Source organism: Oenanthe melanoleuca, chromosome 3, assembly GCF_029582105.1.
Source record: "Oenanthe melanoleuca isolate GR-GAL-2019-014 chromosome 3, OMel1.0, whole genome shotgun sequence".
NCBI classification, from domain to species: Eukaryota; Metazoa; Chordata; class Aves; order Passeriformes; family Muscicapidae; genus Oenanthe; species Oenanthe melanoleuca.
Window position 1 is genome coordinate 103,810,130 of NC_079336.1, and position 12,790 is coordinate 103,822,919.

General features: G+C 37.8%; 1 protein-coding gene across 9 annotated transcripts in view; it reads left to right on the forward strand.

Annotated features, from left to right (window-relative positions):
* MACROD2 (mono-ADP ribosylhydrolase 2) overlaps positions 1–12,790 on the forward strand; it is an 841,709-nt gene that overhangs the window by 170,142 nt on the left and 658,777 nt on the right. For all 9 annotated transcript variants that reach the window (XM_056486344.1, XM_056486346.1, XM_056486345.1 and 6 more), the window contains exon 4: positions 12,258–12,287. In XM_056486344.1, coding sequence (XP_056342319.1) covers positions 12,258–12,287 — 30 coding nt within the window. The remainder of the gene's footprint in view (positions 1–12,257; positions 12,288–12,790) is intronic.

Sequence of the window (12,790 nt, forward strand, 5' to 3'; positions counted from 1 at the left end):
ACTAGGTTCCTTTCCAGCCTTTAGGCTTTTAATAGCTAAGTTAATTTCCTAGAGGAGTATGGGCTGATTGAAGGAAAAACTATAATCATTAATTGCAGTAGATTTAATTTGTTTGAAGTATAAAGAAAAGACTGCCTGAGACTTTGGGGGAAGAAAAGAGCCGTGCTCCAGTGCAGTCCCTTATTCCAGCCAGATCACTGTGGATTTTGCTGCCTCTAACGTACTCTGGTAACATTTTGGGACTGGTGGGTTCTATAGGTACTGGTAGGAATGGTACCAGCATTATGTGAGATAAATGAATAGGGCACCTTTTCCTGCAAATAATGACCATAAACTTATGCAGGGTATTTAATCATGTGGGATTTTGACTGCAGTCTCCCTTCCTGATGCTTTGAGGACAGCAGATCCTCCAGCTCCACCGAGCCATCTCTTTGCTAATGTGTATATAGAATGTGTGATTGATGTGGCTGCTTTTCAAAAGAAAACAGAATTCTCCATATTCAATAAAGTTTGGGGGGTTTTTTGTCATATAATTTATATCTCCCTGATGGTTAGAGCACGTGACTGGTGTTCTGGGGCCTCTCTTTATTAATTGCCACTAGAAAAGTAATTTTATATAGAGCTATAAAAGATGATTCATCTTTTCTTTTCTGAACAGCTATAAAAACATACTTTACCTGCCTCACAGATGTGCATGTGTATGGCATAAGATGCCTGTGATGTCCTTTGACATTACTAGTCTTTGTATTCATATAAACAACATTTGTACTCTGCCTGATTTTGTCTTTGTTTTCTTAGTACATTTTTCAGAATTACTCAGCTGCCTCATAAATCACTCTAGCAGTATTAGAATAGTGAAATTAAGTGTTTGCTGTGCACAGATCAGATGATAGCATCCTTGTTTGTATTTCTTAGATGTGAGATAGACCACTGGGAGTTACATACTAATCCTGGTTTCAAATGGCCTATGTGAAAGCTTGGAGCTTCTCAAGATCTTTATTTTTCCTCGAGGTAAAGTATAGAAGGAAAAAGAACTCATTAAAATATCATCTCATTGACAGCAAGGCATTAGAAAGTTGCTCTAGGTGGACTGCATATATTGCAGCATTTTGGAGAAGAATGACTCAACTTGGACCAGTGTGGTTTTTGAACCACTGTTCATCCCAGCAGAGTTTTTGAGCTACATGTATTTGTTTCCCCTTTTTGCCTCACAGAAAGATGGGTAAACCAAAAGCATAAAAGGCCTTATTTAAGCAGCACTTTAAAAATGCTCAGTAACAGCGCAAAAAAGGAGCAACATACTTTGAAGTGATTAATCAGCTTTCCCGAATTTATCTTTGGTTTATTTATCTGTAGAAATTGTTTGTAGGATTTTTCTTTCCTGTACTCAGTCCTGAGCTCTGATTCAGGAGCCACAGTCCTTTCTATTGAGACTCTCAGTGAGAATACTTTGTAGGCTACACAAAATAGCTTGTGATTGGGTTGTGGCCCATGCAAAGGGGCAAATGTGTTCTATTACTTGTTTTATGTGCTGATACTGTTCTTGAATTAGTGGGCAAACTGTGACTAGAAGCAATGGAAAAAAAAAAAAAGTAGCAAAAATAGCAAGTATGAGCAGTTCTTGCGGTTTTGGGTAGCGGTTATGTCTGAAAGGATTTGTGGTGGAAGTGCTTGTGGTGATAGTGGTAAATTAACCACAAGCATCTTTGCCACCAGAGGGTGAATTCACATCATCTGTCTTGGGTTCACAAAACACAGATGTCCCATGTTGCCACCGGACACTGCCTGCCTGTGTAGGGAAATCAGTCCTTCCACATGTGCTCTGCATCCAAAAGTCTTGGCTCATCTAGGCTATGGAAATGTGTTGCCTAACTGGGAATAGCCCTGCATGACAAGGTAGCATGAGTCCTGCTTGAAAAAGGCAGCATTTCCACATCTAAACTGACCAGTGGAACTAGCAGGAAGCAAGGACATGAAATTGTAAGGATGATCCACTGGTGCCTATGTAATGAAGTTATTGATTAGGAGTTGCTACTTGATGATTATTTTTCTGTCTGCACAGCATTATCAGCATTGACAGTGTGACATCCTGCCCTCCTGTTGTGCTTCACAGAAAATGAAGGCTTCTTGTCCAGCATAACTTCAATGAATTTTTCATCAAAGCCTCAATGCCACTTCTGCCAGATATTACCTGCTGGAATGCACAACCTTATAACAACATTGCCTGTTTACTACAATTGTTTTGATAATAGCTTTATTCTCTTTTATCATTAAGAAGTGCCTGTAACCTTACTGTTTAAGAGGAATCTTAAGAGTATAACATACTGACTCCCTGCTTTTTTTTTGTGGCCACAAAGAGCAGGTACACAGGTGATGGGGAGGGAAATGGGATGCAGGGCACTGTTTGCTAGGGAAGTAACCACAGAGCACAACTCGATCTGATGGTTTTTGGGATAAATCACAAACTGTGAGCATCTGCAGCTAGGAAAGATTAGAAACCCTCCACAAGCTGACAGGAACAAAGAATTGTCCCACACAATCTAAAATCTGTCATTGCCAGGGATTTCATCTGGGCTCTTGGCTCCGTCATGCCTTTGAAAATATCTTCAGGCCTTCCCATCATTTTGATTATTTGTGATCCTCCTTTTCTTTAAAGTTCCTGAATAGAGTTTTTAAAGTTTTCAGGGACTGTGAAAATGATACGCTAACAGTATTTTTTAGTGTATTTTTTTCAAACTTTAGTTTATGTTTCTCCATTTTAAGATGTGTCATGGACTGTACGTTCCAAGAGCAGTAAAATGGAGAGGATGATCGATCTGACTAAGCTGACTTACTTTTATCATAAAAGGGGCAGTTTCTGATGTCTCTGATAGAGTAAGTTGATGGCTACACTTTATTCTTACTGTCTTTTATGGTCTTCTCCAGATTTTTTTAGGCTATAACTTTTTGAAACAGACAGTTAAGATAAAGTATGAATAGTATATTTGACAGCAAGATAAAGAAATATTTTGGACAATATTCTGAGAGGCACTGTATGATGTCCAGTCCATATTTTACCATAATGCATTATTCCTGGTTTGACTGAAATACTGAGGTTATTAAGTTCCACTTCCCCTCACAAAGAAGTACATGACCGTTGTTATACAAATATTTAGCCCTATAGGAGCAGTTTGGGCCTGTGTTTGAAAACAACACCCCCACGACATTAAAATACATAACCAGGTTCTTGGTTTCTTCTGTAATGTGGCTCCCACTGACCTCAGTGGGAGCTGCTTCTAATTTCAGGCTATATAAAGAAAGGATCATTAGAGAGGTGATGCAACATGATCATGTGCAGAGCATGTTACACTCACCCAGTTGGACACATTTTAAAGTCGACTTCAGTGCTTTGCAGGCTCTTCAGCTCCTACAAGTCTGCGCTAGTTGCTTGCAGGAGCTTGTAATTCATTGTCAAAATCTTCCTTCCAGGCTGCTCTTGCAAAAACACTGCAATAACAGCTTGCCTTCCTCTAACTTAGAGGCAAAAGTTGCAAGTGAAGTCTTGTCTGTGTAGCTGAAAAAAACCGAACCGTACCAAACCAAAACACCAGGGCTGTTTCTGTTTTGTAGGGCATCAGGTATCCCTTTTTTCTTCTTCTTTTTTTTTTTTTTTTTTTTTTTTTTAAACTGAATTGTTCATGAGTGTTACTATCCTAAGGAAAAACAGTAGTGTGGACATGTACTACTTTGACTAGAAAATACACCCACTGAGGTCACCCTGCAGCTGGAGCAATGTCTACCCTTGCTTGGTTTGCCTGTGAGTAAAGCAGTGTGGGATGTGCCTGCACCACAGGGAAACTCTTCCTGCTGGTTGCCCCATAGAAAAATGGCAGGGCAAGGCCCCAGGTAGCTTCTTTTCAACAATGGTCTTTGAGTTCGTGACAAATTAGGGTTTTAAAAATTGATTTGAATTGATTTGTTAATGTTTCAGGACTGAAATGTGTTAGTTTTTTCTTACCTTTTGACTTTGTTTTCATTTTCAGAGTGTAACTTGCTTTATTACAGCTTTTTGCAATCTGACATTTTCCTTAGAGAAGTCAAATATTAGGCAGTTTTTTTCTAGCAAAATATTGAAATGAAACCTAGTGATAAGCTACATCGTAAGTACTGGAGCTATGTTTTAAAAATTGAAAATAGAAGACAAAGGTCATAAGATACAGGTAAGCTTTGTTAGGTTCAGAGCTGGCTGTAATTTTGAAAAGACACAAGCAATAAACTTGAAGAACTTCGCTCTGATATTTTTTTTCCCCCCCCTGTTTTCCAGATAACATATTCTAGTTCCTTCGGGATACTGGAAAGCTGCCTGAGTTATACAAATTTCACTAATTATTTTGGAATAATTGCTACCAAAACTGTTTTTCTAATTGTGCTAGTAGAGCCTTGGACCACGTCTTACTTTGTTTTGCATAGGCTTTTAAATATTGATGATGATTCTACTTAAATGGATTAATTATATACTGCAGCACTTTGATTCCCTTTAATGTTACATTTACAAACCACACAAATGGCCTAAACTGTGTGATGAAGAATGGGCTCTAGTAGACCTGAATATTTTTGTCCTCATTATTCTGCACTGAAAGAAGTTGTTGTTGCTTTACATTTCAGCTCAGCTAGATTGTTAAATACCTTCATGATCTAGAAGGCAACTTTTAAGTAGCTGAGGAAACTACAAACTGATGCACAAAATGGATGAAATCTTAATTCATCTCTTTCCCTTTATCATCTGGTAGTGCGTGTGACAACTTATAACCCTGTATTTTAGAATGAAATTATTCCTGATTTGTGCTTTTCTGATGTTCCCTGAAATGAGAGGAAATGAGCATGGCTTCTGCAAAGGGGCACACACAAAACATGGCCAAGGATCTTTCTGTGCTGGCCAGCCACACTGAGCCTTCTCTGACTCCTCTTCAAACTGCAGGTTTTGATTCAACAAGTCTGTTGTCTTCTCCCTCCTGAGGATGACATCAGCCTCATCCAACAGGTTCTTCTAACTGTCCTTCTTGGGGCACTGGCAGGAAACCTTCTCCTTTTGCATCACTTTATTTGTTTTAATTTGGAATAGATGGTCCTGTCTAGCTGAAATTAATACCACTAAGTGGGTATGAAAAGTGTGAATTTCATTGGTAACCAGGAAAGCCTGAACTGCTGTTTTTGCAAAAATTTCACCTGGAAATGTTTTGTGTAGTTGTGTTTGGGACCATTCTTAAAAAATAAGTTCATTTGGTTTTTGGGATATTCTTTTAAGTTACATTTTTTTTGTTGTGGTTGTCTGACTTCCCCACCAAGAAGCAATTTTGTTGCAGTCCTCAGGCTACTGTAAAGTTTAGACTTCTTTTAAAGCTGCAGCCTAAACTTCAGCCCATATGGAAGTTTATACTGCAGTATTTAGGAAGTACTCTGTGCCAAACACCTTCTCTCATGGATTTTTCTCAGGATGTGTTAGTCAACCTCAATTTCTTTTAATTTTCTTTCAGCCTGCATGAAAGCAATTACTGTATTTCACTGTGGAGTAAAACCTCTGTCATTCTGCTCCCTCTGTTTTGAAGTTATGCCTCTGATTAGGCCAAGTTGAAAATGTTATCCTGATAGCTGTGTGCTCATTTCTGTCCCATGCTGCTGACTGCTGCCTTGCCTGTGTTGGGTTTTTGGTGCATTTGGTGGGTTTTTTTTACTCTTCATATCAGATTTCAGAGATGCTTTGCATATGACTGATTAAGCTTAATGGATGTAATATATAACTTTTAAAAATAACCTTCTTGCAAAAATGCACATTGTGTATTGAGTTGATAATGTATTAGAAGAAGAAAAATAACTGAGACCTTATGACAGTTATTGTTTCCTTATTGAATTCAGAATGCTGTGAAGGCAATTTCCTTGACAGGATCAACTCCAGAGCACTTACTAGTATGCTGATTATATTTTTTTTTTCCCCTTAATCTACCTCTGGCATACACTTTACAAGCTTGAAATTAGAGACAATGACTACTTTATTTGCAAAGATAGCAAACCTTAGGTGTTTTTTTTTAAAAAAAATCTGTTCTCTGTATAGAATTTGAGTGGGGAAGAGAATGTCACAGGTTATGATGAAAGTAAGCAAACCTGGAGAAGAGCCACTTGTTTGTAGGAATCTTCTGTAAATTGTTCCACCCGTATTCTGGAGCTGTTTCAGGGGTATGGTTATGTAAATGTTTTAAATCAATCTTATTTTGTAGGCCTAGTGGTTTTCTAATTTCCAGTAGTCTCTGCTCTGCATCATTAGCCACTGACATAACTTTACCAATCTGGCCCAGTCTGTTGTTATAATGTTATTTTACCTCTCCTGATTGCTGTGGCTTCATATGCAGGAGAGCATTTAAAATAGAGTGGTGACTGTGTTTTATTTACTATACCTGCTGCAAAATGACTTCGTGGTCTTTTAGCCTCAAGCTTTTTACTTTAAGGCCCCCAAACATATCTCTGGCTAAAAATGTGTGGATGTACAAAGTGCAGCTGTTATCTCACTCCTCTTTGTTGTCTCTGTTTTTTTGAGAGAAGATGAAACGAAATGCAGTGACAGGTAAGGGTGTCTCACAAAACACGTAGAAGAAATGTAGCTTCCCATTCCATAAATGACTGTTACTCTGCTCACCAGCTGCCTCTTATGATGTTTTATTGATGAATAAAAATGGTGTCTGAGGCAATAGAATGTCTTACATCTTACAATACTGCCAGTTATAAAGATGTCTCCTTGAATAAATTTCACAATTAGAAAGTATTGACAAAAATATTCAATCTTTTTTACATCAAAATAAGCTCAAACATCTGCTGCCAAAGTCAGACAATATCAACTAATCTTTTAAAAGTATATTTTTATTATACTGACAGATGCATGGCTGCATGACATAGATGTCAATTTAAGTTACTAGTGACATTAATACTTGACAAAGACATGCTCCCAGAAGAATTTATGTTCTTAAACTGTTGTCAGATGAGTATATGCCAAGGAAAAGTAATCAGTTATTCAGCTATGTTGTTAACAAAACTAAAAGTGTGTTATCTCCAGAGACATCACAAAAATTGCTATTCACATCTTTCCTATTCTCTAAATTCGTCAGAAGTGACAGCAGAAAAATAATTCTGTGCCTGCAAATGCCTGTTTTACCAACCCGTACACACATCCTTCACTTTCTGTATATCCTGGCAGGAGGATTTTCAGTTTCGTTTGAGGTGAGCTTCTTCAGCATTCAGTTGCTTTCCTCTAAATTTCAAATAACCTTACTGTTTGGCAAGAATATTGTTGTAAAGAGAATGGTGAGGAAAATATTACTACCACACCAGAGTTTCTTGTCTGCCTATTCAGTCAAAAAAGTGTTGGAAAGTGATACAGTGTAACTCATTAAGAAGGCTGAGATTTAAAACATTGATGTCCAGTTCTTATTTTTCAAATGTGCTGGTATATTCATTAAAATTTGTACATTTTAGTAACCTGAGCTTCCATTGTGGGTATTCCATAATAAGGAACTAAGCTTATTTTAAATTCTTTCCTTCCAGGTATTTTATTTTCTTTACTTTTTCCCCTTCTCTCCCCACATTGGTTTTTGTGGAAAGAATTTAGTTTCTTAAAGCAAGAGTTGATTTCTCAGGGAACTGCATACTAATGTTCACTAGGTTTCTTTAGCAGGGCTGTCCTGGTGCTGTTAAAAAGCAAATATATCTAGTCCATTGAGGTTTTAAGTAATTTGAAATACTGGTTGAATCTGGGCTATAAACATCTCATTAAGGGCTAAATCATAATCCTTCGTGATTAGATACTGTTTTTTCATTGAAGTGATTTTTTTTTTTTTTTGAGCAAGTTTTTTCTTAGAGATGAGGCTGAGCTTCGTAGAAACACTTTTTCTGCTAATGCTTCTAATGTCCCTATTAAAAAGAAACCCAGAGCTGAAGGGCTGAAAGCACTCTTAACATTTGCAGATGTATTTCTGTTCAGTGTCCTGAGACAGACTGTGAAGATGAGATGTCTCTCAGAATGCAGCATTCAAGTCTCCTTTTAAAGCAGTGGTCATGCACAGCATCTCTAGAGCTGTAATTTGTGTCATCATGAAGCCACTATTTGAGGGACACTGCAGAAACTGGTCCCCAGATATGGTGCTCTTTTTTAAACTTTTTTTTTTTTTATTTAAGTTTGTTACTGGTGTAGGCAAAAATATTTAAAATAAGATGAACTCTCACCTCTGCTGCCTTTTAAGGTCCATCGCCCCTGATCTTTTGGATGGGGCTCTATCAATGTGTGTTGTGTTTTAGTCTGGCACAGTAGTCTGCTGGCTGCCTGATCACTGTATATATTAAAACAATATTTCAACTTTGTATTGTGAGTAGATTCTCAGAGTTAATGCTCAGGAATCTATTGTGGACTGTAGTTCTTAAGGAGGCAGTTTCAGAGAGGTTGGGCAGGTGACTTTGAAAGGGTGATATGGGGAATGAAATGAGGTGCAAGGAGCCCTGACTCACATTTCTTTGGAGCTCTTCTTACTCTTGTTTGCTTTCTTTTATTGTTCTTTGCCTTGGTAACTTGGTAGTAATCCAGTCTTCCTGTTTCCTCCCACCCCAGGTCTCCTGTGACCTGAGAATCTTGTGCAGCTCTGGAAAAGAGAAATAAGGACAAGGGGTTAGTCAAGATGGATTTACAATGTGCAGTCATAAAATCATAGAATCATAGAGTGGTTTGGCTTGGAAGGGCCCTTAAAGATCATCCCATTCCAGCTGTCCTGCCATGGGCAGGGACACTCTCCACCAGATCAGGCTGCTCAGAGCCCCATCCAGTCCAGCTGGGATCACTGCCAGGGATGGGGCATCCACAGCTTCTTGGGGCACATGGTGGCAAGTGTTCTACCTGTGCAGGTTTGGCACTAAAGACAACCCATGGAAGTGATGTTTTTCTGAGAGGAGTAGCTAGTTGTGGGCAGACTGTCAGTCGAGGAGGGGATTTTTACACAGTGATCAGATTTCCATTCTCCTGGGTGGCTGATCACTGTGACATCAAGGCCATGAGTAAACTGTTTCTTGTTGAGGAATCTCCATAGACTGAAGAGACAAGTTTCCTCTCCCTGTGTAAATTGGTGAAAGACTGTTTTTTTAATACATGATAAACCGACTGATTTGTTTCTGTACATTGTCAGTATGAAAGAAAAGAAGTTGTGTGGGGAGGAAAAGTCTTCTGAAAGTTTGGTTCTGATTCTTATGACTTTTCCATATAGTTTCTAGTAATAAAGGTTTATTTGTACCCTCTAAAGTTTGAGCCTGTTATGCATTCCTCCTAATCCTGTCTCACAGCAGGAAATGAGTAGATAATTCTAGTGGGTGCACTGGTGATTCAGCCAGCACTAAACTCAGGACATACCTAAGGCTGGACATGCCCTTAGAGAGAGAGGAGGAGCAGCAGTGTAACCTGTGGGGCAGTTCAGACCCTCCCAAGTTTGGAGGTTGAAAACTTCCTGGGACCTTCTGCTGGTTGCTCATACAGCTTCCCATGGTTGAACCTCTGCAGCAGGAGCAGGTTCCAAAGTGTTTTCCAGCCCTTGATTGTTTGGGAGCACTGATGTACAAAATGCAGCTGCAGGTAAACACAGAGGGACAGAGAGGAGAGGCTGTGCTTGCCTGGCCTCAACATGATGTGATTGCAGCCATGGGGCTGTGCTGACCTCTGGGTGGGAGAAGATTCATTAGGTGCTAAGTGACAAGTTACTTCTGTAGTGGTAAGACTTTCCCAAATACAGAAAAAGATGTGTGTTTCATTGAACTATTCAGGGAGAGTCTGAAAAATCTGAAAATAAAAATTCTTGCTTTTTGACACATTATCTTTCTAGAAAAGAAACTGTAAATATAAATCAGTCTTGTTCTTTCCTGGAAGCATAGGAAAATGGTTTGATTTTCCTTCTATTATGCAAGCAAAATGAAAAAAAAAGAATGTCTGTGAATTATTATTGTATGTTCAATAGCTGTAGTAGATGCATTGCAGCCAAAAATCCATTTGAACTGTTTTTACTGTTTCTATAGAGAAGTGTGTGGTGCTGACTTATATGTTATTAAGAAGTTTTTGGAAAGTCTTGGAAAGATGAACATTGTCAGGAAAGCTTAATGAGAGAAACATAATTCTCTGAGAAGCCATTGAATGAAAGTTTGCAATGGGGATGTTGGCTGGATATCCGAAGAAACTTTTTTAGCAGTGGAAACTTTGGTAACAGGTTTTAACTGTGTGTCTCAAGTCTCTCAAACATAATAACTGAAATCCTAGAACGTGACTCATGTAAGGATTAGAATAGTTTAATTGTAGGTGTATTCTGTAGTGCTAAAAAAATAAGCTGGAATAGCAGGCAGTAGATGACACTTTGTTCCTTTAAGTTTCTTCTGATAAGAGCTCTGCTGATTTCTGTTGAAGGTAGAAACTTTACTGATAGACTTTTTACTGCAGGGAAAGTGATTTTACCTGTTACAGGAGGTCTTCGGAAGCAGCTGTAAAAATACATGATGCTGGTTTTATTTGTTTCTTTGTTTAATAGTGAATTTCAGTCAGGTAAATATAGCAAGATTGATGTTATTTGTAACATGTCTGCAGACATTTAATATTACCCTCATTATATCTTTGTCAAAGGCAATATATACATGGCAGTATTTGTTTCCTGCTAGCACTTTACAGAGGATAGCCAAGAGATGGTCATCACTTAAAGATAATTATGTTGTTTTTTAAAGTTTTCCATTTTGTGCGTGTTGCTCCAACCTTTCTGTGTCTCCAAACAAGCACTTCTTTTTAAATGGCTCCACATTACTTTGTTTCAGAAAAAAGGCTTTTTTTGGTCCCATTTTCCTTCATCTAATGTTCCAGAGTACTGGAACCAGACTTGGATGAGAAAAATGCATGAGAACATCTCTCTAAGTCTTAGTTTTGAGGCTTCCTCAATGACTGTGGGACAACTAATCCTAGGATGAGTAACTAACTTAGTTAATTAGTTTGCTTTGATTTGGTATGTTTCCATATGCTGGATGTAAAGCTGCATTTTTTTTTTTTTTTTTAAAGAACACTGCATTTTGACTAATGTAGAAATACTTCTTGAGGAGTTACTTTTGAACGTGGATCTTGGCTGTGATGGAAAATCTGGCCTTCTGATGAAGGCAATGTCAGGGAAAGTTGGCTGCAAATACTCGAGCTGAAAATGCATATTAAGTCAAAGGTGTTTGTAGAATATCTGATAAAGAAGAAAACAAAGATAAATGTCAATTTTATTTAAAAGTCTCAAGAAAAGAAAAAAAACCAATGGGAGGGGATTTGCTGTTTACAGACTTCTATTGAAGAAGCAGAGGGAAATGATATAAACAATAACATGTAGAGAATACCTAATTTATTCTGTGTGTCTTGCTGTGTACTCTTGTCTGGAGGCAGGGCATGGTTTGAGGTATCTATTCTTTACTCATCAGGAAACAGTAAGAAATACTCCTGTCTCTCCTTTATACTCTTACTTTATTTTAAATATATTCTGATACAACAAGGATTTGTTTCCCTCACATTTAAAGGGCAGGTTTAGAAGCTTAGACATTCCTTCTGTTTCTGCCTGGGCAGTGAAAGGAAAATATTTGGCATGACTCCAATTGTGCTAGCTTAATTTGAAGGACCATCTTGTATCACCATGGTCTGAAAATTGCTTTCCATAAGTGATTTATCAAGTTCTGGCCTGGGTAGCTGGATGGTTACAGTGCTGAGTCAATTAAGCCTGCTGAGGGAAATCCCAGCTCAATTGCACAAAACCTTTTACATCAATGGAGCCAGGATTTCTCATTGTCATCCCCAAAGGTCCCATGGCATAGAAAACAAGGAGAGATAATCAGAAGTTGCATCAAAGTCTATTTAAGTTTCTCTACAATGAAAATTTTAAATTAATTTGGTAATCACAAAGGAATAAGGCTTATAGAATTATAAATGCAGGATTGTAATTTCATAACCTATTCAATGCTTTAGCTTTAGTAATTGTATTATTGTTTTGTTTATTAGCTCGCATTTTCAAAGATATTGCAAAGGTAAAGATTGTGATTGCAATTTACAATAAGTGATTATTTTTGTATTAAGTGTATTAAGGGAAGAGGAGCAAAGTTACTGAAACAATGGAAAACCTCTTGTGAAACATCTGTTTTGGTTTCTTGTATATTTACAAAGCTCAATACTAACAATTCCCTTTTTGTTTTTCTTACAGCTAATTCCAGCCTTCTTGGAGGTGGAGGAGGTGAGTCTTTGTTTAATGCTTAATTCATTCTTAAACAAACATGAAATATATGCTGGACCAATGCAGAGGCTAGTTGGTTATAAGAGAATATAAGTTCAGAAGTTGGAAATATAAATTTATTAGATGGAAGAATTTACCAAAGTCAATAATCTTTCCTATCATCAAGAGGTAAGGTATGCAACTACTGCTGAATTTGTTTTCACCTCTAGGACAGAGTAGGGGCTGACACGTGTATGAGGCTGACTAATACATAAAGGAACTGCTGGACAGGCTTATGCTGTGTTGTGTTTTTGAGTATTTAGGCTTTTGAATTTACCCCAGGGGAATCTCAAATGTATGATTATTAAACAATTTTAACAGAAATGCTGAAATATTAAAATACAGTAAAATGTCATTTTTGTAAATGAGTGGGGCTTTGTCTTTGTACTTTTTAATATTTGTATGGTTCAAACATGGTTGCTTACTTCACTCTGTTTGCCAAAATAGTAGAATAGATTTCAATA